At 42.3% G+C, this 27,987-nt stretch overlaps 1 protein-coding gene across 1 annotated transcript in view; it reads right to left on the bottom strand.

The window, feature by feature from the left end:
* Window positions 1-4,206: 4,206 nt before the first annotated feature.
* LOC146786127 (cytochrome P450 2J5-like) overlaps window positions 4,207-27,987 on the bottom strand; it is a 110,124-nt gene continuing 86,343 nt past the window's right edge. Inside the window, exons 8-9 of the mRNA XM_085635629.1 lie at window positions 10,622-10,763; window positions 4,207-4,838 (exon numbers count right to left, since the gene is read on the bottom strand). Of these exons, the coding sequence (XP_085491755.1) occupies window positions 4,660-4,838; window positions 10,622-10,763 (321 nt within the window). The 3' untranslated portion in view covers window positions 4,207-4,659. The remainder of the gene's footprint in view (window positions 4,839-10,621; window positions 10,764-27,987) is intronic.

Here is a 27,987-nt window from a genome sequence, read left to right as displayed (position 1 = left end):
TGATGATATGTGAAGTATTGTATTGGTTGTTTTGATGCTAAATAGAGAAAGTTTTTCAAAAAGTTGATTGTAGCGCACATGAAGTATTTCCAGAAAGGTGGTAAGAAATGTTCTCCAATGTTCTCACATGTCAGATCCTAGTTTTTATTCTGATTTGGTTACAGGTGCTCTGGGTAGGCAAGCAGTTGGTTGTCATGATTATATGATATAGCATGAATTAATAATTATTGAGTTACACGTAATAACGATCCAAAATTATGGTTGTTTAATGCTTAACGCAATTGGAGCGCTAGATATAAGCATCTTCAGCTTAAAAGAAAAGCTGGTGCACACGATGATGAAAGGCGTCACTAATACAAAATCAACATTAATCTCCCGGGAAGCGGAATTTCTGATATGGTGGCCATCCTGGATTGAGATTGCATAAAAGGAGAGTGAAGTCAAAGTCTCATCGCTTCCCAAAACGTGAGTTTATGCAGTCATCGGTTGATCATCGTGGAGCCAATGTATTGCACAAAGAGTGTTGGAATAGAATGTTCTTCTTTTTACACTATCTTGCTATTCAGATAATTTTCACGACCGTTACCGTTTTTAAAGCCTTGTATATTTGCAACTATTCTGTGCATGCTCTATTTTCACAGCATTTTTCAGGTTTTTGCTCGTCCTATTTTGCACATTGCATCTCTCCTGTTCCATAGTGGCCATTGTATATATCGTCATTTTTCCTGGACTTAGAAGATTGAAATTCATTTTTACCTTTTGTGCATTGAACTCTCTAGTAAGTCCATAAGAGTCTTACATAAGGACTAAACGCAAGGTGTTTCAAAGAGAACAAATATTAACAATCTTTTTCTTATGTGAAAATAATGCATTGAGCTAGAGGAGAAAGGGCTGAGTTAGAGGACTTGTTACTTGACGTAATTAGGTAAAATTACTCAATATGACTTGAATAGTATAAGGTTCTTTTTCAGATTTAGTATTGTTTCTTTACAGGCTTCCATAAGCAGATTCCAAAGGAAGTGTGATGATCCTTGTATGAGTGTTTTCTCTCTATTACCATTTCCAGTATGAGATCATGGTCTCTCTGTGGAGGTGATTAGGATTGTTTTCATAGCACTCCTGCAGACTTAAATTGATAATCATTGAACTATACCAGACTGGGAAGTCCACGTTGGATTATCTGCCTGGGTGAAAGGATCCCTCCAAATTTTCCTTAGATGATGTTGGAAAGACCATCCTAGGTTTACAAAATAAGATAGTAGAAGCAAGGAGTGAGGATTAGTTCCTAAAATAACAAATGTCAGTGTTTCATATCAAATAATGTAACTTAGTAATGGGCCCTCAGGATCAGGTCAAAAGTTAGAAAATGAAATTGGTAGGAAGAGTACTTACAATCAGAAATCTCACATAGTAGTTACAATACACACACCATTATATCTTCACCAGAAAGGTACAGTGGTGTCTCAAAATAATGAGGAATGTTCCTAAATGAATCTGGGTTACATTATTTCTACAAAACCAGTTCATTTCCAACCTCAAAGTCAGAAGTTGAATTCATATTAGCCGTCCGTTAACATAGGACCTTGAAGCATTCAAAATAAATAAGGAGGATTTTTGATATAAGGACATTGACCCAAGGGGTTGATCATGAATTAGGCAAGGTAAGAGACATTTGTTTCAGTATGTGACACAACTCTAAAAATGTATGGGTGAAATCAACTGGCCTGCTGAAAAAAAACAAATCTATAGGTGTCTGAATGAAGAATTAAAAGAACTCTTATCTCAGAATCCAGACCTCCCGAAAAGTGTAGCGGATCTAACTGACTTAACTATAAGATCTGATAAAAGATTAACAGATAGACAAGCTGAAAAGAAAAGATCTGAATTTACAACAAATGTGTTCGAGAGAACTTTTGAGACATTTAGAACCACCCTTCGACCTCCTGAGCCCGGGCAGTTAAGCATGATGGATACACCCTTAACCAAGGAAGAAAAGAAAAAATGAAGAGGGAAAGGGTTGTGTTTATATTATGGTTCTGATCAATATTATATTAAACAATGTAATAAGAAAGGTGTGAAAAGGCATCAGGAAAAACTTCAATGCTTTACGAAAGTGAGGAGAAATCCGTTGAGCAATGTCTTCTTAATAGGCTCAGCTCAACAAATTTTGAACACATCACAGTCAGGTAAAGCCTGTGTTTGTTTAAACTTTTAATTAAAAATATTCATTTTCTTTACATCTTATAGCAGTCATTCATTCAGGGGCTACTTAAAATGTTATAGATTTGAAAATGGTAAAGAAATTGGAATTATTATGTGTCTAGAAGAACAGCCTAGAAGCAGTGGTCAATTAAACATAACCCAAGGATTAACTCGGAGCAAGGTAGATATAAAACCCACTTAGAAGAACAAAAAAAGAAGGGAGTAGCGCTAGCTTTTGCACTCAGCTCTATTCACAAGAAGCTACTCAGCCCAACATTCGCCCAAACACTGCAGGCAGCACAGGCAAAAGTCATTCCTACATTAACGTACGGAAGCGAGGCGCTAAAAGGACTGAATAGCGGCCAATTAGACAAAATCATTGCAAAAATCTACAGAATAATGTTCCAGTTACCAACACACACGTCACCTGCCCAAATCAGGCTGGAAGTGGGCATCTGTAATCAATCACTGGCCAGACTGATGAGCTTCTTAACGTGCTGTCACAAACTGAGGTCATCAAAAGAAGGCAGCCTAGCACAACACCTATGGTCCTGCCTGAATACGAAACGATGGCGAGCAGGGCAGGAATGTTGGGCAAGAGGACTAGAAACTCTAGCCCTGAACGAAGTTTGGAACCTACAAGTCAGCCATAATGAATTCAAAAGGATAGCAAAAATAAGCGCAAAAAACCTCTCCTCAATAGAAGATAAGGCATGTCCAGCAAGAAGAAGCCACGGCTGGATGACCCTCTTTTCTTACGTCCAGCTGACGCCTCAGAGGTATCTAACCCTGCCATTTACCGCACGCACTAAATTAAGTTTTTTAAAAGTAAGAATGGGAGTGATCAACTTGTCGTGCCATCTGCCCAAATGGAAAAGAGATCATGCCCAGGAACACTGTTGACTTTGTGGTAACCATAGGGAAGACATAATACATATCCTATGCCTGTGTCCAAACTTGCTGAAGGAAAGAAGGTCCCTTTTACGGAAAGGCTGGAACATCAATGAGGTCAGATCATGCAGAGCCGCAGTACTGGCCTGCTTTGACCCACAGAACACCAATTTAAACTGTGCACTAGTAAGGTTTATGGATCGTGCTGCAAAAAAAACTAGGGGAGGGGATCCATCAACAGCAACCTCCACTAGAAAAATAACTGGCAGGTCCTCCTCGCAGACATCCAGACAAAGGATAAACTGTTAGAGACATCAAACTAACTGACTAAAGGGGCTTAGCACACAGGTTGGCTTACTCCGGGACTCCACTTTTTTTTTAACTTGGACACGACCACAATTGCCCCAAAGGGATCACCATCAATGTATCGGCTGCAAGGCAACTACAAGAGACCTCTGACAATCGGGGGGCCTGGGGGTATTTTACTATAAAGAATTGGGGCTCTCTTTTCTTTTAAAATGTAAACTTTTATCTTTTGCAACTTGCAAAGGTTTTTTAAATCATGCAATTAAGTTTTTTTTTAACTCGGAGCAAGGTACTCTACTGGCTACAAATTAAGAAATGGGTAGTTTCATAGGTGTTGGGTTTTATTCTATCAAGTTTATTTTGTAAAGATCTTGCATATCTGTATGATGCACAAATTTAGCACTTTTGAACCTTGTGCTGGTTCCCACGTTTGAGAGTGAAATTGAGGGTGGATGTGTTCTCCCTTACAAGGACACTCATGCTTGGGATGGTCTACTACGTGCCCTAAGCTTAGGGGAGGATCCTCATTGGTTTACAAATTGCTGAAAAGTGGATTTCTCAAGATGATGTCTAAGTTTCAGGCCACTAAGTAAATATGTAGGTTCTATGCTTTCAATACATGAGGATATTAGTTTTGCTATACAAGCCTTTTAATATAACATATGTATATCATTTCAGAAATCCTGTGTAAAATGACCTGTTCTCATGTAACTCATTAATGTTCAAAATTCTTTCACCCATGTTTGGTGAAACAAATAAATACATTATTAAATAAATACATAAATACATAAATAAGTAATCGAAGGTCATTGGAAATAATGGCATCTGCTTTATTAATTTCTATAAACACATGAAAAACTGCCACACCCATTGGAATCAGTAGCTAAATTAGGAATCGAATATACATGCCAATTCACTTCATTCAAGCTATTTGAATGCATGGGTGTGTTTACAACAAACTACCTGTTGTATCATTGTTCCTTTTCTTAACTTTCTTTCAAACTCTTGATTATCAGAATAAGTATGTAATAGCAAATGGACACTTCCATTGTCATTTGCAAGATCAGCTAAATTTATACACAAAACAGAGGGCCCTAATAATTAAAACATACACATCACCCTATTGAGATAACAATTTTACATTATGGAATATTTCTTATATTTCTTATATTTTGTTCTTAAACAACAAAGGCTCTATCTAATGTTTAGAATCATAGTTTCATATTCTATACATACAAATTGTGCATAAGGTGACACTATCTAGCGTGCCACTGCACATATTTCAAATGGTAGTGGTTTCACTGTGGACCTCAAAGTGTATTCCATGCTAGCTTGCTTCACTCCTTCTGGGAGTTGAAATGTGTAGGCTCGGAGCAGGTTGGAGAAGAAGAGGAAGACGACAGTCTTAGCCAGCTGCTCCCCCAAACACACACGATGACCTGCCGAGGGATGGAAAGGAGGGTGTTAGTGCCGTGACCTGGTATTGAAATGATAAAGTGAGATAAAGATTTGAGTCATTGAAGCCACACCAGAATGAATATGAGGAAAGGTAAAGTGGTATTCAAGTATGCATCTGATTGCTTTTATATGATGCGTCAACCCAGCAACTAACTTTTATGTAAAATTCTCTTACAATAATGCTTGAAACTAGTACATTTCCATTAGCTGAATTTGATATACCACCGGATGTTTCCCAAAATCCCAATAGGATGTGATAAGTCACAGTCACATCATACCAGCAATTCTCACATTTTTAACCTATATCCTACCTTGCTATATCATATGTCACTAGGACATTCAACTGCATAAAGAGACCTTTGACACTGACCAAAGACACCTTCTTCTCCTTCGTTGATAACAAAAACACATTGCTTCACAAGGAATTATAATAAGATAGTGGCACAGAGTGAAATGTTTTTATTTCTATAGTCATTATTTCTTTGATATATTCAATTTGAGTAAATTTGTGAAACTGTAATGTTTGTGCATCTTATTCAAACAAACATTTTGAAGAACTAGCCCCAGCATTAACCACAGTCTTTCTAATAAAAGTTTTAAAAGATTAGAACAAATATGGATATTCTACACAACACAGCCCTTCAACTCTACTTCAACCTTGTAGTGGTGCTCAACATCATGAACACCATATCTGTTAATGAAATAACTGTACTAGAAGTTGCATAATGTACTACACCGCCCCAGAAACACTCCACCCTCACATGTCTAAAATCCATGAAACATCCCTCATGCTAAAGTGATCCAAGAAGCACAAATGATCCCAATGCTTATCTGAGGGAGTGTTGACTGTAGAAATCTGTGAAACCACTGCTAAAATCCCAACCAACCCTGATTGGAAGATGACTTAATATTTTCAGCAACGCTATTGGTAAGTTTGTACATGCTAGTGCTGAGGCATTAGTCGATCATTTGGGAATCTCCATAAATCATTTGTATGTGTGATTCTCATTCATGGAGCAATAGCTTGTGACACTGACTCAACCTTATTGAAAGGTAGGTAAATGGCCTATAATTGTTCGATAGAAACTCGGCAAACACTGGCACTTGAGTAATATTGGGCAAAGGGTGCCATATACACATACCATCTTGGATGTAAGTGTGATGACATAACCTAAGACATGATGGTACAGGCAGGTCTGTTTTATTCTGAATACTGTTTTCACAATAGATCCAAAAATGAAAGCTTTAAAAACTCTGACAATGTTCAGGTTTTTCTTTTGTGGTAAATTCATCATTTTCCTTTGTGTAGCAACTCTGAGCCTACACCCTTTCAATGACAGCAATCCTTGACTCTACACCTCTTTCTACTTTGCAGAAGCTTGGAGTTCTCTGAGAAAACTGGGCAAAAAAAAGTAATAGCTTTACCTTCTTTTACAATTCCAGGGTAAATATGTGTGTACAGATGCAACTACACTTTGTGGTTACTGACTGTTACAAATATGAAGAGCTGTTTTTCCCAACAAAAACTGATACAATTAAATAAAAGTGTAACAGAACACTTCATTCTGAATGAGAATGAACTGTGTATGAATGTTGACGTGTTTTCCCGAAATTGTGCTATGTGGCATATAACTATTCTTCTATTAAAACACAATTTTAATTCATATAATTATAGTGATTCAAACTTCAGCGATAAACAAAATGCATTGCACTTTATACCTATCTAAAAATGGGAGTGCCTCATCACATCCCATGTATATTGGGAGTAACTGTCTAAACAGCTATTCCAACAATATCAATGGGTAGCAAGAAATAATGACGTGAGAGCAACACACACACTTACCAATATTCGAAACACTCATACAAAATAACTGAGCTATTTCTATTACCTAAGGGAACGGCTGTAAGGATGTGCAACTTTGTGCCATAGGCTACGAATATATTAGTTGAAAGAAAAAAAATAATGTTCCCTTTCTATATAGTTTCAAGGTGAGTATGTATGAATAGATGTAACCTCACTGTATGATGTCTAGTACAGAGACTACTTCAGTATCAATGAGCATGTGTGATAAACTCTGCCTGGGTGGGCAGGATAGGAACACTCTTCAGACCACAGTAAACAACTGAAGCTGTGATAAAGTAAACAGTATGTTGCTTGAAAATATATATATGCGATATGACTAGGTCAAAACGCACAACAGCCCTGATGTACAAAGATAAACCTAATTGCAACAAATACATTCTTACAGTTTATTCTTGATAAGCCTTCAAATTGCTGATAAACAATACTGAGCTGGATCTTGTACAATAGTGGACTAAAACATTCACCGTGGGGATCTTTGTCTGACCTTATGGTTCAAATCCCAAATGATTCACTCAGTTGTTTGTCTGTCCAATGCCAATGAAATGAGTACTATTAGCGAGTAACAATGAACATCCATTATTCAGTGTCAAGATACCCTTCTGGGTGAACATGTCATTTGCAAATACACATATATGATGTTATACTTAGAAGTCACAAAAGTTGTAAATCACATGTACAGATGTAGCTAATGTATGGGTTAATGCTACCCTTCATCTGCAATAAAATAGACAGTTTTGCAATGCAAAAACACAATAACTATGCATTTGCAGACAAAATCTTGATAAAGAAACACATGTGAAGATTCTATTAAAATAATTACTGTTTTAAAATGACTAATGAAAAAATATTGCTTAGTCCTTAAACACATATAATTATAAATTAGTCATAAAATATAACTATATTTTCTTGGGATAAACGGCTAGGCTGATGTTCCATTCGGATAGAACCATAAATTCAACATATGTATTCTTAAAAATACCAATTTCCATTTCCAGGTTCAGCTTTTGACTGGAATTAATGTCATCTTTCTATGAAGTTGAATAATGTATGTATTTAATATACAATACCTACTTTGAAGCATGTTTAAGTGATTCTTTAAATGTGTTGTGAAAGCAGAAAGATGGGAAATGGAGAAGCAGTAGAGCGGGGACTCGATTCCTGAAGTACGGTCCTTACAGTTCTAAAGAGCAGACTAATCAGGCAAATAAGCAGTAAGATAATAACCCTTCAGGAAATGCAAATAAGGTAGACATGGACGTTAGGAAATAAATACCGTTTTCTCACAGAGTAGACAGAACCATACTTTTTAGGAATTAGATTATAATGTGTTAATTACAATCAATAAATAAATTTAACTACATCTTTCAAGGAGTAACAAACTCTTTAACATATTTTCAATAAGTACGGATACAATTAATAACCTTGTTATCAGTAATTATATCCACAGGGCAAAGAAAATTACATGCTAAGTACATAAGGAAAATAAGAGCAAACCACCTTTCTAAATGAATGTCTACTATATTAAATACAAAGAAGGTGAAGTCTTAGAATTTGAAAAATGACAGACGCAAGAGATTTGAGAAAAATATTGTTACTTTATCTTTCTGATATATGTGAAAATAACTTTAAAAGCTCTGACAAAGCCAACGAGCCAGCCTTTAATATGCCAAAAGTTATTTTAACGAGCTACAAGCACAACTGCTCAGATCACAATAAATGCAACTCTCTCGCTTTGACAGTGCAGAAAATGGGATTGCTTTCTATGTAAAATGCATATAGGGGATAACCAATTGTTAGACCTGAAATCCTTTGTGTGGTATTCCCACAAACGTATTATCTTCACTCCATTCCTTTGCTGAACCCGTTTTTGCTGAGGTTTAGGAATCTCTGCACTTTACCACTGCTAACCAGTGCTATAGCTCCTATGCTCTCTCCTTCAAACATGGTAAAATTGCCCTAGTATACTACATGTATCAACAGCCTGTAAAATAAATGCTACTAGTGGGCACCAGCACCCATTGCGACACCCACTAAAGGAGGCCTTTTAAAACATGTATCAAGTCTGCCACTGCAGCCAGTAGTGCAATATTTAACTGCCATTTCCACCTGGCAAAATAGACCTTACTTAGTAATACTTATAAGCCACCCCTCTGGTAGGCCCTAAAAACTCAAAGGACACAGTGAATTTTATTTAAAAAGTAGGACGTGTGTGTTCAAGTTTAACATGTCCTGGCAGTGAATAACTCCTAAACTCGTTTTTGATATTGATAAGTCCTATCTCTCCCACTGACTAACAAAGGGTTACCTTATTACATTTAAGAAGTGCTAACTTTGGATTGAAGCAGAAAATTATATACTGTTTAGACCCAAACAAATGGTAATCTAAAATCCTGTTCAACAGTGAAGTTGGATTTTAAGTTACAACTCTGACAACTGCACTTTCAGAAAGTTGGCATTTTCTTGTCCCAACTATTTGTGCATTGTGCCAGTGCCTTGGTTCACATGACTGTAAATGTCTCTGCTGTTGGGGTTTGTGTATTCCGTCCACACCATGACACAAAGGGGGCTTAGGTGTGGACAGCATGGACTATCCTGTTACAGTGGCTGGGGGAAGAGAAGTACACAGTCTCATTTACACTTTTTAAGGGCTTTGCATCTGGCATCCACAAATGAGTTTGACAACAGAGCCACTCTTCATAACACTCTTGGAATTGTGGAAGATTTAGAAAAAGGCCTGCCCTGGTGCCAAAGAACTGCCCTGCTGCTTGAAGGACTGCCTTGCTGTCTGGGAAGGAAGACTAGACCTGCTCTCTTTCATCCCAGGCTGCCCAGTGTGACTCCAAGGGTCTGTTGGCTGACCTTTTATGTGAGCCTCCTTGCACCTGCTCAGCTGACATGCTGCACCTGGACCTGCCTAGACCTGCAACTGGACTTGCATGAGCCATGCTGGCCTCTGCTAACATGAGTGTCTGATCCCCAAGAGGTGCCTCCTCAGGTTCTGGACCCTTGGCAGGCATAAGTGTGGACTCCCTCCGGAAGAAAAGGGGATATCCTGAAGCTTTAACACCCATCAATCAATTACCCTATTGCTTACACCAATTGAAGGTGACAAAGTAGTATGATAACAGAATCTACTTTTCAGATGCAAAATATTTCCTCGTGCATTCCAGTGGAATCACTTCGGGATGGTGGAATGATACACCGAACAGCCAATAGGATAGAGTGACCAGGCATCCTAGATTTCTGACACATTCCAGGTTTTTCACTACATGTCACGGCAAATGATAGTAAATTTACCATACGTACCGGTTTTCGAAGAGGGTCGAATGAACTGTGTTACAGTGCAGAATTAGTTAGAAGACTCAAGCAAAGCAATTTACCAAGCACAGATGATGGTGTGTAACACTTGGTGACTCATTTTCTATGATTTCTGAGTACTGTCAGTTAAGTCTCTTTTGCCCCTCTGTTGATGCAAATTGTAGTCATACTTGCTCCTTGTTTGTGGTTTTCAAAATCTGGTCACCCACCAATAGTATGAGGTGAGAGGTTAATATTCCTTTAAGCAGAGGCACCCTGTGTATATTTTAGGGACTTGGTAACAATTCTACGTTGTTGAGCCAGAACTTAAAAGGATAAAATGCTGAGTGCACCCACCTGGACGTGAGCCCTTCACCACGGGGGTCAAGCATAGATCCCTTTGTCAGATGCAAGTCCACAGTGCCACCAGCCCCAGCCCACAGACCATGCCTAACTAATAAATGTTTTAAACATATCCCTTCTAATATCACAATATAATGTAAGTGTGCATCATAGTAACAATTTGCTCCACCTGCTTTCTACTTTTATCTACGTTTGCCTCACAGAGTACACCACAAACTGAAGAAAATAAAGCCTCTTTACCTGCAGAGAAGGCTAAAAAGGCCTCTTTAGCAACAAAATTCCCCTCTTTGTCCAAAAAGTGGCCTGGGTTGAACTGTCGCGGGGTCTCCCAGCATTCAGGATCATACAGGACAGAGGCGATATTTGGCAGGATTACAGTGCCCTGTAAGGGTACAAACAGATTACAATTATGTCATATTTTTATCCCTAGGAAACCAGATGATGAGACAGACGTATGATGCGTTTTATTCTAGTGGGTGGGCTGGCTAATAATTGAAAGAGGAAGAGTTTGTTTTTTCAAGGTCAATTAAAGAATAAGTCTTCAAAAATGAAATGCAACTGGAGACAAAGGTAACTGACCCTAGAAAATGTTCAGTTATTTTCACTAGATGTAGATGTATATAAGAAATTCAGAAAAACATTTTTTTTAATAACTTTGTTTTAAAATGTTCAAATATTCCAACATTGGTCTGTAATGCATGGTAAGATGATCCCCGCCTAAATATCTGGAGGACATTAATTGCACTACATTGCACGTCCCACAACAGATCAGTAGAATTATTTATGTATTGGGTTGGACGGCGTTGGTGATGGCCGCCTAGCCTGTTCTCTGCCGTGCAGGAGAGCGATCTCATCAATTTTCGGGGGCAGAAAAACACCTCTTCACCCGTATGCACCGCGGAGCAGGGCTTTAGAACCTCTAAGGCACGCTCGGTGCGAAGCTCGGCTCTTAATATCGGCCGGACGCACCTTTTTGCTGACATGCTGCCACGACACTGATCACGGAGCGGAGCGGAGCGCTGTCAGCCTGCACGTCTCCTGGCGGAAAGCGGCGGACCTAAGAGACTCGCACACGGAGAGAAGGTGAGCCTTGAGGGAGGCGCCGGTCAATGTATGCTCACAGTTTTTAAAAATTGGTGAGCTTATCGGCGTGGTTCGAGCTTGCCAGTAACTCCGTGTGTCCGCCTGCCTGTCCCTAAGATGGCCGCCCGCCAGCTACCTTGCAAGTAAATCTCCACAAAAGCGCTAATACAGTTGCTAAAGCCCAGCGGAATGTTCAAATGGCACAGTGTCTCTGCCCTACGCCTTCCTGAAGGGTGCCCTTGGTAGCGAGAGCGCAATTTCAGCGGCGATACAGCCGAAAATAGTGAGAACCTTCCTTCACTGGCGCCTGACCCCAAGATGGCGACTCTGTTCAATTTTCCACCTTTTTTTCGGCGCGAAAAACGGGAAAGAGATGCAATAATAGTGCTCTGTGCACTTTAAACAAATGGGAAGTTTGCTCAATCAGTCCTGCAGACCCAAGGTGGCATAATCTAATGTCACATTATCTTTTGGAGTTGCAGCCACAAATGGTAGTACAGCCACAAGCAGAGCGTGACACATGAACACTAACCAGCATTAGTCACTATATCATTTGAGGCTGATAGCTTTCTGCACGTTCAAATTGAAAGCCAAAGGTCCAGCGCAAGTGTCCCAAACCTTATTTTGAACGCACCGACACCATCTGCTAGATCTCTGAGCTTTAAGATCACAATATTGAGATCTCTGTTAGACGACCTAACTCGACCAGCGCTTTGACATCCTTCAGACCACCCTGTCCTTTCTCGCAAACTGGAAGGCCGTCGCAATAGCGTCCTCCACACACGACCCGCCTGCAAAATGTCGGACAGGGATGAGAAGAAGAACAACAAAAAGGTAAAACCGGAACCCTCATTATCAGACTCTCCTATTAAATCGAGGGCAGACGTCAGCAGTACCCTAGAGGTAATCCTGAAAAAACTGGCAGAGGTACACGTCCTAGCAAAATCAACCAAATCCAACACCGACTCTATGCAGCTGGAACTTACTGCAATTAGAGCTGACATGAGCTCTGTACACAAAAGCATAGATGAAGCGGAACAGAGAATTAGTGACTTAGAAGACAAATCCAATATTGCATCCACTTCCATACAGCAACTCCAGGGATCAACGGTCCAACTTAGACGCCAGGTGGCGGAATTGGAGGACAGGAACAGAAGGGGCAACGTGCGCATTTTTGGAATCCCAGAGAATGCGGAGAAAGATGCGAATTCCTGCGTGGACTTTCTAGAAGCTTGGATTCCGAAGATAACAGGGATTTCCTTCCACCATGAGTTTGAACTCGACAGAGCCCACAGAGTTCCTAGCTACATCCCTCATGGATACAGAGGCCCGCGTCCACTGATATGCAAACCACTGAGGTACCAACATACGGAAGCTATACTTCAATTCGCAAGACGCAATCACAAAATTTCCTGGGAAGGCCATAATATAACTTTCACCCAGGACTACTCAAAGGACACACTCGAAGTCCGGAAAGGCTTCCTGGCCCTGAGAGAAAAACTTAGATCAAAAGGCATTCAATACTCCTTTGTTGGCCCGGCGAAATTCAGGATCACCATACAGGGCAAACCGAAATTCTTCACGGACCCCAATGCACTGGCGCAATTCATCGGTGACTCTCCACCGCAGAACATGGACTTGTCCAATGGCTCTTCAAACAAACGGAAGACCAACTCGCAAGAAAATATAAACTCGGGTTCTGGTCATGGGTGACTCTAACGGAACAATTTCAAGCCTCTAATTTGAAGTGCATAATGTTCTCATTGTTCAGTATCGCCTATGATAAATAGTTAGTTGAAATAATCTTCACCCCTGAGCAGCCGAACTTTCTGCTGTCTCTTCTGTTTTCAGTTTCTGTTGATGCTTTGATTCTGATCGACTCCGTCAGGTAAGACCGCCCAGTGTTCATACCGTGGTCACCTGTACATCCATTAATATCCTTAACAAGTGTTTTAGAATGAATCTTGCTTGATGCTCTCTAATCCGAAATCGGGGCATATGCTCTGCTCCTTCACTCTCTACACCATGATCATACCGGGGAATCAGCTGTTCCTCAGGGACTATCTATATATGTATCTGCAGAAAATCCCCTCATGTCATCTTGTCTTCTATTTGCGCATACCTTTTGTTTACGCATGTCTTACCCGCATGAATGCACACGGTGTGCGTGGCTAAATGGTCATTACTCTTTTTGAATATGTTCTTAAACTTCACTGCTTGGTTAAGTTTTATGTTTACAAAAACTATCAGTGTATCAAACACTACTATATACTGCTTACTACTTACAGCTATCGAATATGGTTAATTACCTGTTCCCTATTACATCCATCAGTCTAACTCCTTCCTGCGCTGCAGATGGATGGCAATGCCGTCGCAGTTCCCAAGTTCTGTTGAGAAGGGAGGGGGGAGGGTAGTAGAGGGAGAGAGGGAGGAGGGAGGGGGAAGGGGGCAAGGGGGGGGGAAGGGGGAGGAAAAATCTGGTTTGTTTCAGCATGCTTTTTCTATTTGAGGTTAATGCTCTTTCTCAACTATATGTCAGCAAAAGGACTGCTTTCCGATATTTCATGGGGGCCCTCGCAGTACACATGCGGTGACCTAACCTATTGTGCTACTAGCCTATCCACAGCAATAGCCTCCAGTACCATGTTCACTACAAACCCGAAATGCGTCTGCTCTAACATCACCATTGTAACAGCACTACACGCGAGACAGAACAGATCCAATGAAGCAGCTTACTCATTCACACTCATCACACACCTACCACCCTCTAACGTACTCTTCAACAATAATACACCAGAACTAGAGCGACACCATAGTAACCAATGACTCGTAATACATCCATCTCGGAGGGCCTTAACATTGTTTCCCTCAATGTCAAAGGTCTCAACCATCCGGTCAAGAGGAGAAAAGTTCTAGATTATCTGGCAAAATCCAAGGGTGACATTCTACTCCTGCAGGAGACTAAACTATCAAAGGATGACGCTGTCTTTATAAACCAACATTGGATATCTCACAACCTTTGCTCCCCAGCAGTTGGCAAAAAAAGGGGGGTTCTCACACTAATAGCTAAGAAATCCAACATCTCCGTAGTTTCACACACTCACGATGATAACGGCCGCTTCATCATGGCACACCTTCAGAGAAACGAAGATCATATCCATGTCTTAAACATATATGGCCCCAACAATGACGATCCAGAGTTTTGGGATTCACTAGCCCCGACCCTAGATTGTATTTCCCAGGGAGAACTACTAATTGTGGGGGGCGATTTCAACCTGCCACTAGACCCAATCACCGATCGACACTCGAATTGCGCCTACCACCCCACACGCTCACATACTAGTTTACACCGCCTATGCTCCAGATTCAACTTACACGACTCATGGAGACTCCAACACCCTGATGGCCGTGATTACACCTTCTACTCGCCTCCTCATAATTCCTACTCGAGGATAGATTATATCCTCATTAATAGCCCCTTCACCCACCTCATCGAAGAAACCAGTATTGCCCCTAAATTGATTTCCGACCACTCATGCATACAGACCAAACTAGTGGGTTCCAGTTCCATTCTCCCCCCTAAAAGATGGAGATTCAATGACGAAATATTCTCCGAGCCAGAAAACAAACGAAAAATCGAGGAGGCCATCCTTGACTACCTCAAACATAATGACACCCCCGACTCAGACATAGCGAGTGTTTGGGAGGCACTCAAAGCCACTTTGAGAGGAGTAATAATAGGCATCCGAGCTCAAACTAACAAAAAACTAAACAAAGACTTGTCCACTCTGGAAGACAACATCAAAAAGCTGGAAACCGCCCATATAGCAGATCTCCAAAACTCGAATATTTTAAACGACCTCACCAAACTCAAATATGAATACAACTCGATACTCAGCAGAAGGGCAGGGGTCTGGATCAATAAGTTTAAGGCTCTAAGAACATGTGAGGGCAACAAAGCTGGGAAGATCTTAGCATCATATCTAAAACATAAAAATAAGCAATTCAACATTGCCTCAGTTAAAGATAGCAACAATGCCATCCAAACAAAGCAGAATCTAATTCTTAATACGTTCAAATCATTTTACCAAGACTTGTACAAAAATAACCTAGACTTTGACTCGGAAGAGTGCAACAGGTACCTAACCTCACTGGGTCTTCCTAAACTAAACGGTACTGATAAGGACACACTGAACTCTCCGATTACCCTTCAGGAAATATCAGCGTCCATTAAGACGCTTAAATGTAAGAAAGCACCGGGTCCTGACGGGTTCTCAGCCAGCTTCTATAAAGAACTCACAAACTCCCTGAGCCCAACTCTCCTAAAACTATTCCAATCCTTTAGCGTAACAAAAAGTATTACCAATTCCATGAGTGAAGCTACCATCATAGTCATACCTAAAGATGGTAAAGACCCTCTGCTAACCAAAAATTACAGGCCAATCTCCCTAATTAACTTAGATTGCAAAATTTATGCTAAGATCCTCGCCACACGTCTAAATTTACAACTCCCAAAGCTAATCAGCACATCACAAGTAGGCTTCATGAAACAGCGCATGTCTAACGATAATACGAGGATCCTCTGTCACGTCATTGAAAAAGCCAAAATGCTCGCAGCCCCGGCCGTAGCCATTACCCTCGACGCAGAGAAGGCGTTTGACAGAGTCTCCTGGTCTTTTCTCAAGAGCTGCATGTCCGCCTTTAATCTGGGAGAAACTTTCACTGATTTGGTTATGGCCCTATACCGGTCACCTTCCGCACGCATTGCTATAAATGGTTCATTGTCGGACGCCTTTCCCTTAGAACAAGGGACTAGACAGGGCTGCCCCCTCTCCCCTTCACTTTTCCTCTTGGCAATGGAGCCCCTAATTGCACATATAAAAAAAAATGATAACATCAAAGGTGTGGAATTCGGGGATAAGTGCGTCAAACTCGCCGCCTATGCGGACGATATCCTGATTGTAACGGAATCACCAGAATCTTCAATCTCTGCACTAATGTCCACCATAGATAGTTACTCTTCCCATTCAGGATACAAACTCAACCGGGATAAATCTGAGGTCAAACCACTCAATATTTTAACCACCAAAGAGGTGCTGGGAGACTCAGGGCTATGTTGGCAACCAGAGTTTGTGAAGTACCTAGGTATCGAGTTTGGTGACTCCCTCATGGAGACCCTCCATCGAAATGAAAAAATCACTTTAAATAAAATCAAGACGCAACTAGAGGGGTGGTCCCCCCGTTTCATCACTTGGTGGGGTAGGGTGGAAACCATCAAGATGATGATTTCACCTCTAGTTAATTACCTCATATCTATGCTCCCACTAACCCTCACACCAGACTTCTATCACAAATTAGACATGGCCATCTCTAATTTCCTATGGAAAGGGAAAAGGGCAAGAATCAGCATAAAAAAGCTTTGCTTAGACAAATCCGCGGGAGGGGTCAATTTACCAGACTTTAAGAGATATGAGACCGCTTTCCTAGCCAAACAAGGAGCCCACTGGCTCGCTCCCTCACCTGAATACACCCCAGTATGGCTAGAAATTGAGGAGGAAATTCTTAACGGTATCTCCCCTAGCGCGGCCCTCTCATCCAACCTGAACAAACTGACCCATTCTAAATCGATATTTCATAACACAAAATCTGCTCTCCTAAAGTTTGATAGAATCCTAGAAATCAACATCCGGGGCTCACGATGGGAATCCCTTTGGGACAACCGTAACATTCTGTACAAGGGTAAGCCCATGCACAACGAGACATGGATCAAAAAAGGCATACTGTTCCCACACCAGCTGTACGCGGGGGAATACCCTATTCCCTTCAGCGACCTACAAATCAAATACGATCTTGCACCAATTGAATTCTATAACTTCCTAAACGTAAAAACGGCTTTGTCCAAACTCAAACTCTCCCCGACACCGCCCTCACTCCCACCATACCTTGCCAGACTAAACAGACTAGGACACCAGGTTTCCTTTCTCTATAAACTCAGCCGTCCCCAACAATCTGGCCTTACTGCCCCAATCACACAATTCTGGAATAACCTTTCATCTAGGCCAATCACAGACTCAGATTGGACCAACGCATGGATATCCTGCACGAGACACAAAATCAGCCCTACACTATCACAGACAAAATACTGGCTCTTACACAAAGCCTTCTGGACCCCTGCACGATTATTTGCACACAACCTCTCCCCAGATGCCTTTTGCTGGAATTGCAAACGCGCGGGGGGTGACTTATCACACATCATCCTAGAATGCGACTGCGTGGCGCAATTCTGGGAGAATATATTCGACTTGATCTCAAAGCTATTCCACATCTCACCGGTGAAAGAGCTCCCTTACCTAGTTTTCGGGTTCACCCAGAACCCATCCCTTGATGCAGATGATAGGGCATTACTTGACCTCCTCCTCTCGGCTGCAGTTAAGACAGTCCTCAGCAACTGGAAAGATACCAGCAAGGCCAACTACGCAGGGTGGTTAAATTGGATAATTAGCTTACGTGGAGCAGACAATATTACACTCCTTCAGACACCGTGGCGTCCTGCCACGAGAAAACTATGGTCGACTCTTGATAACTACTTCACGACACGTAAGCCACCTTAGATGGGCCCACACACCGTCCACGACTCACCAACATATGCTGCCCGACTGCCTTCATTGCACTCCTAGCCACCGTAAATAATTGTCCTTAATGAATGAGTAAAATGCTGTTGAACTACAATGTCTGTTACTGAATTGTTGTGAGTATGTGATACGTGCTCTACTGTTGTACTTTTGTACTGACATTTACTATGATGTACTGTAGCGTACAGTAATTTTGATTCGTAAATTTATGACTCATATTACACTAATGGACTTGCTTTATATATGTCTATGCTGTAACAACCAATAAAAAACTTTTGAAATAAAAAAAAAAAAAAAAAAGAATTATTTATGTATTAACATATTTAGAGGCCTCCATTATCAATAACACCTCACCCCTCCTGCCACGTTACTTGCTTGGTGCGAATCCTCCCAGCTGGATTCAGGAGTGTGCAGCCACTCACAGTCTTACAATAAATAGAAAACAGACACATTTGCTTGCTTTGATGTCCTCCTACAAGTCTTGAAACACAGGAATTATGCCCGATAGGATGTGGCCATAAAACCCTCCTCCCACGTTACTTGGTTCACAAAGCCTGCTTCCCTGGGGCTGTGTGCTGAAGTGTTTTAGTTACAGCACTGTTTCAGGCTGGTTTCACTTTTGGATGTAGACCGTCAATCTTGTTCTCTCCACTACCAATTAGCACAGTAAAATTGATACAAAGTGGTATTGAGTGCACTGACAAATAAATATATATATTTTTAAGTTATAATGGCGAAGGAGAGATTGGAAAGTAACAATTGTCTCACCTCTGCTTAGTGGAAAAATAATTTGGACGCGCAGCTAAAAAAATGGCTTGCAAGAACATTTTTATTACAAACTCCTCAAGCGTGGTGTCTTTTATGTTCCTGCCCTTATCACACTTTGGCTCAGGTCAGGCTTGGGCAGGGAAGAGTCACAGTAGACAACACAGAACAAATGAAAACATGCAGGGACGACTCCTCCATGTGGGCGGAGGAGCGTCGCCCCAGAGAACCAGTAACATAAATTGGAATAAATACCATTTTATGTTACTGCTTCGCACACTGCGAGAAAGCAAAAGGGTTGGTTGGAGGCGGGTGGGCGTTCCTGCAACAGGGCTGGGAGGAGTGGCTAGTCCAATGTTGTGTACCCTGACTGTTTGGTTGGCCCTCTGTGGCTGACCAAACAAGCCATGCGCACTCTGCCATTTTCTGCCTACATGGAGAAAATTGCCTCCCCATAGTAACCTGGCTGGGCATCTTGCTCACCCATCACAAGCATGCCTTTGCAGCATTGTGATTGGCTTAGGGGTGGGGGGGTGAGGCTGCTGCTTCCTGCGAGGAGCAGAGAAGCAGAGACATTATGAGACCGGATTGGGCCGGCTAAGGTAATTGATATATATATACTTTTAAATTAAAATTAAACCTCCCCACCCCGTACAAGCTCCACCCCCAACAACGTCCCCACCTGCAAGTCATGCCGGCCGCGCGTAATGTTTTTGCAATCGTATGTGCACAATAATAACTACGGTCACTCGGGCGGAATGTTGCCTTAAACTGTGGAAAAGTATGTGTGCATCTGAGTGAGTGAGAGAGATATCTAAACTCTGTTTCTAAAAGACACGCTGTAAGGCATACTAAGATCCAGTTTGGCTTTGGATGAAATGTTCAAAATAGATGCAATTTGCAACCCATAGCTGGAAACAAAAATACAAGAGTCTATTATATTTATTTATGCTTAGACTGTCTGAGGGTTTTCTTTCTTGTTGTACCTTCATGTGATAAAATTCCAAACAGTGTCCTTCCTTTTTTACTTCTTTCCTTCATTCTTTCCCTTCTATCTTCCACCCTTTGGTTTTTCCAGTCTTTTTATCCCCACTCTCTTCTTTCTTTCTTTCTTTCTTTCTAAATTGTTTTCTATCTTACACCCTTCTATCCAGGCTTTTTTCCGCGTTATTTGTCCTTTCCATATTCCTCCCACTCTTTTTTGCTTTTTCTTCCTTACTTTCCTTCCTTTCTGTCATCCTCTTTTTCTCTGCTTCCTTCTTTCCCTTCTCCTATGCCTCCTTCACCCACTTCTTCCTTTCTTCATGTCTTCCTACACTACAACAATCCTTTCCTCATTCCTTCCCTAATTCCTTCCTCTCACACTCCTTCCCCTCGTTCTCAACTTCCTTAATTCCCTCTCCTCCTTTTTTTCTTCCTTTTTGCCTTCCGTCCCTTATCCACTCCTGCTTGTAAAATGGGATCTTCATGACTCAATGCTGTACTTCACCTTGTTTTTGTGTGAGTCATTATTAAGATTGAAAAAGCTGGTTTGAATTTGCTTGTAATCTCATTTTACTCCCTCCTATTCTCACAAGCCAGGCAGGCTCCAAATGTCCAGGACAGCAAACATTTCTACATGTCTGTACTGGTGTATAATATTTCCGATTAGAGTTTACAAACAGGTTTCACATTGCTACAGAACGAATTCCACCATTACATGGTACCACCAGCTCTAGGCTGCAGTGCAACAGGGTGGAAAATAAATAGCGGTGGCATTTTTTAAAGGGCTTTGTAAAAGTGTGGATACTTGGCAGGTCAAACTTACACTTTTACCTAGCAACATACTTAAACACAACGTTGAACATCGCTTTATTTGCTATTAAAAAAAAAATGCAAACAACAGCATTCCAAGCGTAAAAATTACAATGGTGTAAAATTGTGTGTCTGTTTGCTTGTTTGCTTTAGTCAAAACCTTTTTTCGTACTTTTTATATTAGCCACTTTTTAAGGTCAAGCGTAAGCGTACGACCTCTTGTATACTTTAGTACATATATATCTCTGTGGGCCAAATGCCATTACTTGCTTCTCATTTGTTTGTTTCAATGTCCTTTAAAAATCCTTGCTTACTAGTGGCCAGTCCTGCTTCACTGTCCCTCCTTTTTCCTCCAAGGAGCAGGGACTTAGTACAATATCATTATGTTTTGTTCTGTTGATGATCTGCTCGTGGGGGGCTATTTTATAATGTTTTCAACCTCATGTTACACTGTAGCTGCTCAGACCCGTAGCTGCTTACATTTTACTGCAACAGTAGCCCTCTCAGTTCCTTCCATGTGGCTGGCATTCTTTTGTATTTTTCCTGAAGACAGCTCCCAGGCTTACCTGGAATGCAATCAATTAATTATTGTGTTTTAAGTCTAAGTCTGTGTCCTTTAACCTCTTCTGTGCCCATGACGAGATAGTCTCGTCATGGAGCACGGTCGCGCTGTGCCCATGACGAGACTATCTCGTCATGAACCCCACCCACTAATGTAACGCCCGGCACAGGAGGGGGAAAGGGCGTGGCACAGAAGGGGTTAATTTCCTCCTGAAACAGACAGAAAAACACTGCAACAGCATGCCATTTAGCTACTGCAGCTCTAAATCGTGTAAAAAAGTTAAACCACTACTTAAAAACAGCCATTGTTTCAGTCCCATTAAATCAACACTTCCAATGATACTTTAATGTGCATGCTGCTTGTGTTCTTTCCTCCCCTCCAGGACCTGTGCTTGGCTGATGGCTGAGGCGTTGAAAGTCTCTGATTTTGGTTTAGTGCTGAGGCCAAAATGTTTCGTTCTGGAAGAATGTCCCCTGTAAATGCGCATTTGAATGTTGTACATTACATAAAGGAAGAACAAGAACGCACGGCAGGCACAAGGGCGGTGCGATCGCACTGGATACTAACTTTAGAGCAGAGGGGCCCTGTTTCCGAGTTTATGTTGCTTTTAAAGGCACTCGCTAACACATTCCTGGCCTCAAGCAACTACAGACAATAAAAATGTTAAGATAACTCCAGTGATTAATGTTCTTGCTGGAGAGATGGAGTTGTCTAGTAGAAGAAGTTTTGACTCATTGCAAGGTAGCAGAGGGTTAATATGCCGGCTGCAAAGAAAGTGTACCATGCAGAACACAAAGTGCATAAAATTTAAATAGGTCAGTGGGCTACTGCTTTTCTGTTACTTGCAGCTTTTCAGTTTAAAACCTAACATAGAACAGTGAATTTATAACTGTCATCAAAAAACTGCATGCACTACAAAGAATAGATTTGAGCAGATGTTAATGTTGCAAAAAGAGTTAATCTGGGCAGAAATCAGTTCTTTTTATTTGAGAGAACCCCCAACTATGGTGTTCTGTTTTCAATTCTTAGTTTGGGCTTCTGGGGCCCAAGGACTCTTCACCAATGACTTGTGACTGACTCCTACACCCTGTATTCCCCTGTATTCCTCTGTATCATATAACATTTCCTTTACGCTCATTTATACACGTGATTGATTATCTCTGTGTAATTTGTGTGTGATGCAAAGTGCTTTGACAACGTACACTGGTATGAGTTGTGCTTTATAACAAATTAAATGCATCTGAACGTTAGTGGTTATGCAGCCTTAAGGGGCACTGTTAAAGGGTGGTGGTGATGACGGAATCTGCAATAGTCAGCCTTACCTCAGCATCACTTCAGCATCAGAGCAGCACCACCTCCTCATCAGTGCACCACCACCAGTGCAGCACCAACTCAGCATCAGCGCAGTATCAGCTTAACACCAGCGCGGCACCACCTTAACATCAGCACTGCACCATCTTGGCTTAAGCACAGCACTAGCTCAGCATCAATGCACCACCACCAATGCAGCCCACCTCAGCAGCAAATCAGCACCAAGGCAGCACCACTTCAGCATTAGCGCACCACCACCTAAGCACAGCACCACTCAATATCACTCAGCACCAGCTGAGCACCAGCTCCGCACCGCCCCAAAACCAATGCACCACCACTACATCAGCATCACAAAACACCACCACAGCATCACTCAGCACCACCTCAGCACAGCACCACCTCATCATCAGTGAGCCATCACCAGTGCAGCATCAAGTCAGCATCAGTGCAGCACCATCTTTGCATTAGCAAAGCACCACCTGAACACCACCACCTCAGCATCAGCACAGCACCACCTCGTCATCAGTGAGCCACCACCAGTGCAGCATCAAGTCAGCATCAGTGCAGCACCATCTTTGCATTAGCAAAGCACCACCTGAACACCACCACCTCAGCATCAGCACAGCCCCATCCCAGCATCAGCACAGCACTACATCATCAGTGCTACTCCACCTGAGCATCAGTGCAGCAGCACCACCTCAGCATGACTCAGATCCACCTCAGCATGACTCAGCACCACCTCAACACCAGCGCAGCACCACCTCAGCATTAGAACAGCACCACCAGCACATCACCACCATAGCAGCCCCACCTCAGCAGCTACTCTGCACCAATGCCACACCACTTCAAAATCAGTGCAGTATCACCTCAGGACAGCACCAACTAAACATCACTGAGCACCAGTGGAGCATCACCACCGTAGCATGAACCAGCACCTCAGCATCTCTCAGCACCACCTCATCATCACCTCAGCATCACCCCCTCATCAGTTCACCACCAACTCAGTATCAGCGCTGCACCAACAAAGCACAACATAAACATCAGCACAGCACCATTTCCGCATCAGTGCGCCACCACCAACGCAGCACCCTCTCACCATCAGCAGAGCATCACCTCAACACAGCACAAACTCAGCATCACTTCAGCACCAACTACGCACCACCCCCTCAGCATAACTCAGTGTCACTCAGCACCACCTCTGCATCACTCAGGACCACCTCTGCATCACTCAGCACCACCTCAGCATCACTCAGCACCCCCTCAGCATCACTCAGCACCACCTCAGTAACACTCAGTATCACCTACACACCAGCACACCATTACCCCAGCATCACTCAGCACCACCTGAATATCATTCAGCATTACTTGAGTATCACATCTGCACCAGTACACCACCACCTCAGCCCCACTTCAGCATTACTTAGCACCACTTCAGTGTGCCCTCGAAATCTGGCATCTGTTGATTCTCTCCTAGTGCCCATCCACTGCTAGTGTTGTAATTCAGGTACTATTTCTCAGTTTCCACACTCCTATTGTTTATGTCACTTCATTCATAACAACAAAAAAATATATTCAACAAGCATTACAACAGGCAGGAAGAGGTTGCCAGCAATGCAAGGACAAAAAAACTAGATGACATTTTCTGGTAAATCTTTCAATTGTACATAATGCCATATTTAAACTCCACTACATAACACTCTACAACACAAAATACCATTCCACATACTTACACTCCATTACACACAGTTACACTCCACATAATTCCAATACACACAAAAACACATAATTACTATCCACATAATACAACTGCACATCATACAGTTAATTCCACTACACATCACGCAGTTTCACACCACACAATATCACAAATAAGTACAATCCAAACCACATAATCGGTACACACCATATACAATCACTCCAATCCATAACACATAGGTAAGAAACATTTACAATGCTAATAGCTCCAACTCTTTCCTTTTTTTAACACACATCTGATGCTTAGCTCCTACCTATTCTTTTCCGTCACCAAAAATGCAAAACTATACACACAGTTTTATGCCACACATTTCCAGTCCACACCACATAATGTAACACCAAATCACATAATACAGCTCAACAACACAATTACACAACACACCACATACATCCACACCACTCAATTCCACATTGTGCCACAAAATTCAACAGCACAACACATAATTAAAGTGAACTACTTACCACTCCACAACACACAATCCCACTGCACAGAATGCCACTACACTGAATGCCACATAATTGCTAACCATATATTTCCACAACACATTATGCCACATAATGCCCTACACAAATCCAATCCACACCACACAATTACACACCACACAATTACACAACTAACTAATCCAATCCAACCCATATAGTTCCACTACACACCACAAACATACACTCCATAACACATAAGAAGAGTACATTGCCATTTACAATGCCATTAGCTCCAACTCAAACAAGTGCAAGACCGGTAGCATTTCCAATGCTTGTTTGTTTTATTGTTGGTTTTGTACAGGTAGGAGTTAAAAGTAAGGAAACACAATAGTTTCATATGTAGATTATGCACCACATTGCCAGTGATTGTGTTGGAAATGCCTTACTTTAAATTGTAGGAACGACCACAGGACAATGTGCTGCATGTCTAAACACTTTTAAGGTCCCAAAGGCGAGACCTACTGGCTATGCCAATGCTTGTTTAAATGGGTATTTCGTTATTGTTAAAGTAATTTCTCTACACAAAAATTGAAAGACAGCAGCACCATGGGGTGGAGTGTCTTAAGTATGAGCCGATGTTAAATATTAAGCACCTTAGCGGAGCACCGGCAAACACCAGCACAAATTAAGTGGTGGCAGATCCAAAGTAACATCAGTAAAAATAGATAATGTATCGCAGATTGCCGCACTGTAGGGGTACCATGGGGCCTCTCAATTCCAAATTATTGAAATCAGAGTCAAGACTCAAATCTAACACAGCTCGAGTCCACTTCCAAGCCAAATGAGTGTAATTTAATCGCTGCATAGTATAATCTGTGGAAATGAGTAATGCTGAAGTCTGACTGCTGCTAATAGAAACATTTGCCACGGCACAGCAGAATCACCACTGTTCAACCGATAATGGTATACAGAAGTCCAGGCATGTTTAGAGTTACTGCCTTAAGAGCTTGAAATGGTTTCATAAGAAGCAGGAAACCAGATGGACGGAGGAAGTGCAGGTAATCAACCTCTGGAGCTCTTTTGGGTATAATGTGTTACAGACCACAGTGCATCTCTGAGTATTAAGAAGGTACCATTAGGGTACATATCTTTGATCTGGGCCAGCCGTGTCCAGGAGAGTTGAGTTTGTGGTTTAGATCATGATGTCAATGGGAGTCAAAGTTGCCCACCAGCTGAATTTCAGGTGAGTAGAGAATATCTGAGGCAGCTTATTTGGCTAGGCATTGCCAGGTCCACATGGTGCATGCTACTGTACTGATCTGTGTGGCAGGTCCAGGCAGTTGTTGGGCCAGTAATGTAGTTAATGCACAAGGGGGAAGAGACCTTTGTCTATACTGCAGTATGAGGCATCGAGATCCCAGGTGTTGCCACTAATTAGCAAGGTATCCTTGTAATGCATAAAAGTAAAGTTCAAAATCTGGGAGAGCAGAAACCTCCTCGATTACATGACAATGCCAGTCACCAGCCTAGCCAAGGCTGTTCACGTGCCCAAACCTATCTGTTCAGCAGCGGATTGAGTATTGAGTTTCTTAAAGAAGACCTTGGGCAAGGTGATGTGGACATTAACAAAAACATAGAGGAGCCTATGTAGAATGGTCATTTTAATGATATGTTCCTTCAAGTTACAAATAAAACCACTTTAGCAGTAATTCAGATTCGAATCGAGAGGTTTTGCAGTTAGCAGGAAAACTTCAGATTTATTTCAGTTTATCTGGAGATTGGTGATCCAGATTTATTACCATTTGGCATAACTCAGTGCAAGGGGAAAGAGCAGAAGAGAGACACATTAATGTATCTTTCCGCCATGAACACAAAGTGGCCACCAACGTCTGCCTAGGGGTCGGCCAGAAGCGCGCACAAAATTAAATTAAAAAGACTTACCGAACGCCCCTGGAGGCCTCCACTTACTCTGACCCAGCCGTCTTAAGCCCGCTGGTCTAGAGGTTTCATATGCAACCAAATAGATCAGGAAACCCAGTCAATGCCATTTATTTGAGTTAAAACCTTTTTGGCCCCGTGACTGCGGAGGAAGTGCTGAGTGTGCTTGGGAAATTGAAGAGTGGCTCTCCCAAGGACCCTGTCCCGATGCGATATCTAAAACAGGTCGCGTCGACTATTGTGGCCCCAGTGACTGAGTTGATTAACCTGTCGCTTTCACAGGGGGTGGTGCCACCTGGATGGAAAGGAGCAGTTGTGAAAGCCCTCCTGAAGAAGCCGAGCCTTGACCCCACTGATTTGGCTAATTTTCGGCCGATTTCCCTGCTCCCTGGGGTGAGTAAGGTGGCTGAAAGACTGGTTAACCACCAACTTTCGAATTTCTTGGAGGCTAATGGTCGGCTACGGGACTCCCAGACAGGATTCAGGCCTGGACAGGGCACAGACACCGCCCTTCTGGCCGTGGTGGAGGAGGCCAGATGCATTCTGGATTCAGGAGGGTCAGTGGCAGTGATCCTCCTGGACCTGAGTGCGGCCTTTGATACCGTGAATCATCAGGTATTACTCCAGCGACTGGAAGGGCTGGGTGTCACAGGGAAGGCTCTGGGATGGCTTGCCTCCTTTTTAGGAGGACGGTCATTTGAAGTTTGGGAAGGAAATGAGAAGTCTCCCCCTTTCGCCCTCCAGTGTGGGGTTCCCCAGGGCTCGTCGCTGAGCCCTACATTATTTAATGTATATATGGCCCCCCTGGAGGATGTGGTGTCTCCGTTCGGCTTTAATATCATCAGCTATGCGGACGACACGCAGTTGGTGGTGGGGCTTTCTCAGTTAGAGAAGCAACCAGCGGCGCTTCATTCCTGCCTGGAGGCAGTATTTGGGTGGATGTGTAACTCATCCCTGAAATTGAACGGCTCTAAGACCGAGCTTATGATCTTAGGTCAGTCTTCCGTCTCCCTGTCTCCCAGTAGTTGGCCCGACTGCATGGGAGCTCTTCCCAGCCCAAAGAAGGAGATTAAGAGCCTGGGGGTGTGGCTGGAGCAAGACCTGACGTTTAGAACACACGCCAAAAAGACCGCTGGTGTCTGTTTTGGTATGCTCCGGTCAGCCGGCAAGATTCTGTCACTCCTCCCTGAGACCTCTCGTAAGTTGCTTATACAGGGGCTCATCATCTCTAGGCTGGATTACAGCAATGCACTCTTCTTGGGTGCTCCGGAATCCACATTCAAGAAGTTGCAGCAGGTGCAAAATGCAGCAGCCAGACTGCTAACTAATGTCCCCAGAAGGCA

This window comes from Triturus cristatus, chromosome 11 (assembly GCF_964204655.1).
Source record: "Triturus cristatus chromosome 11, aTriCri1.1, whole genome shotgun sequence".
NCBI classification, from domain to species: domain Eukaryota; kingdom Metazoa; phylum Chordata; class Amphibia; order Caudata; family Salamandridae; genus Triturus; species Triturus cristatus.
Note: the sequence above shows the minus strand (reverse complement) of the source record. Positions and strands in the feature narration are given on the sequence as shown.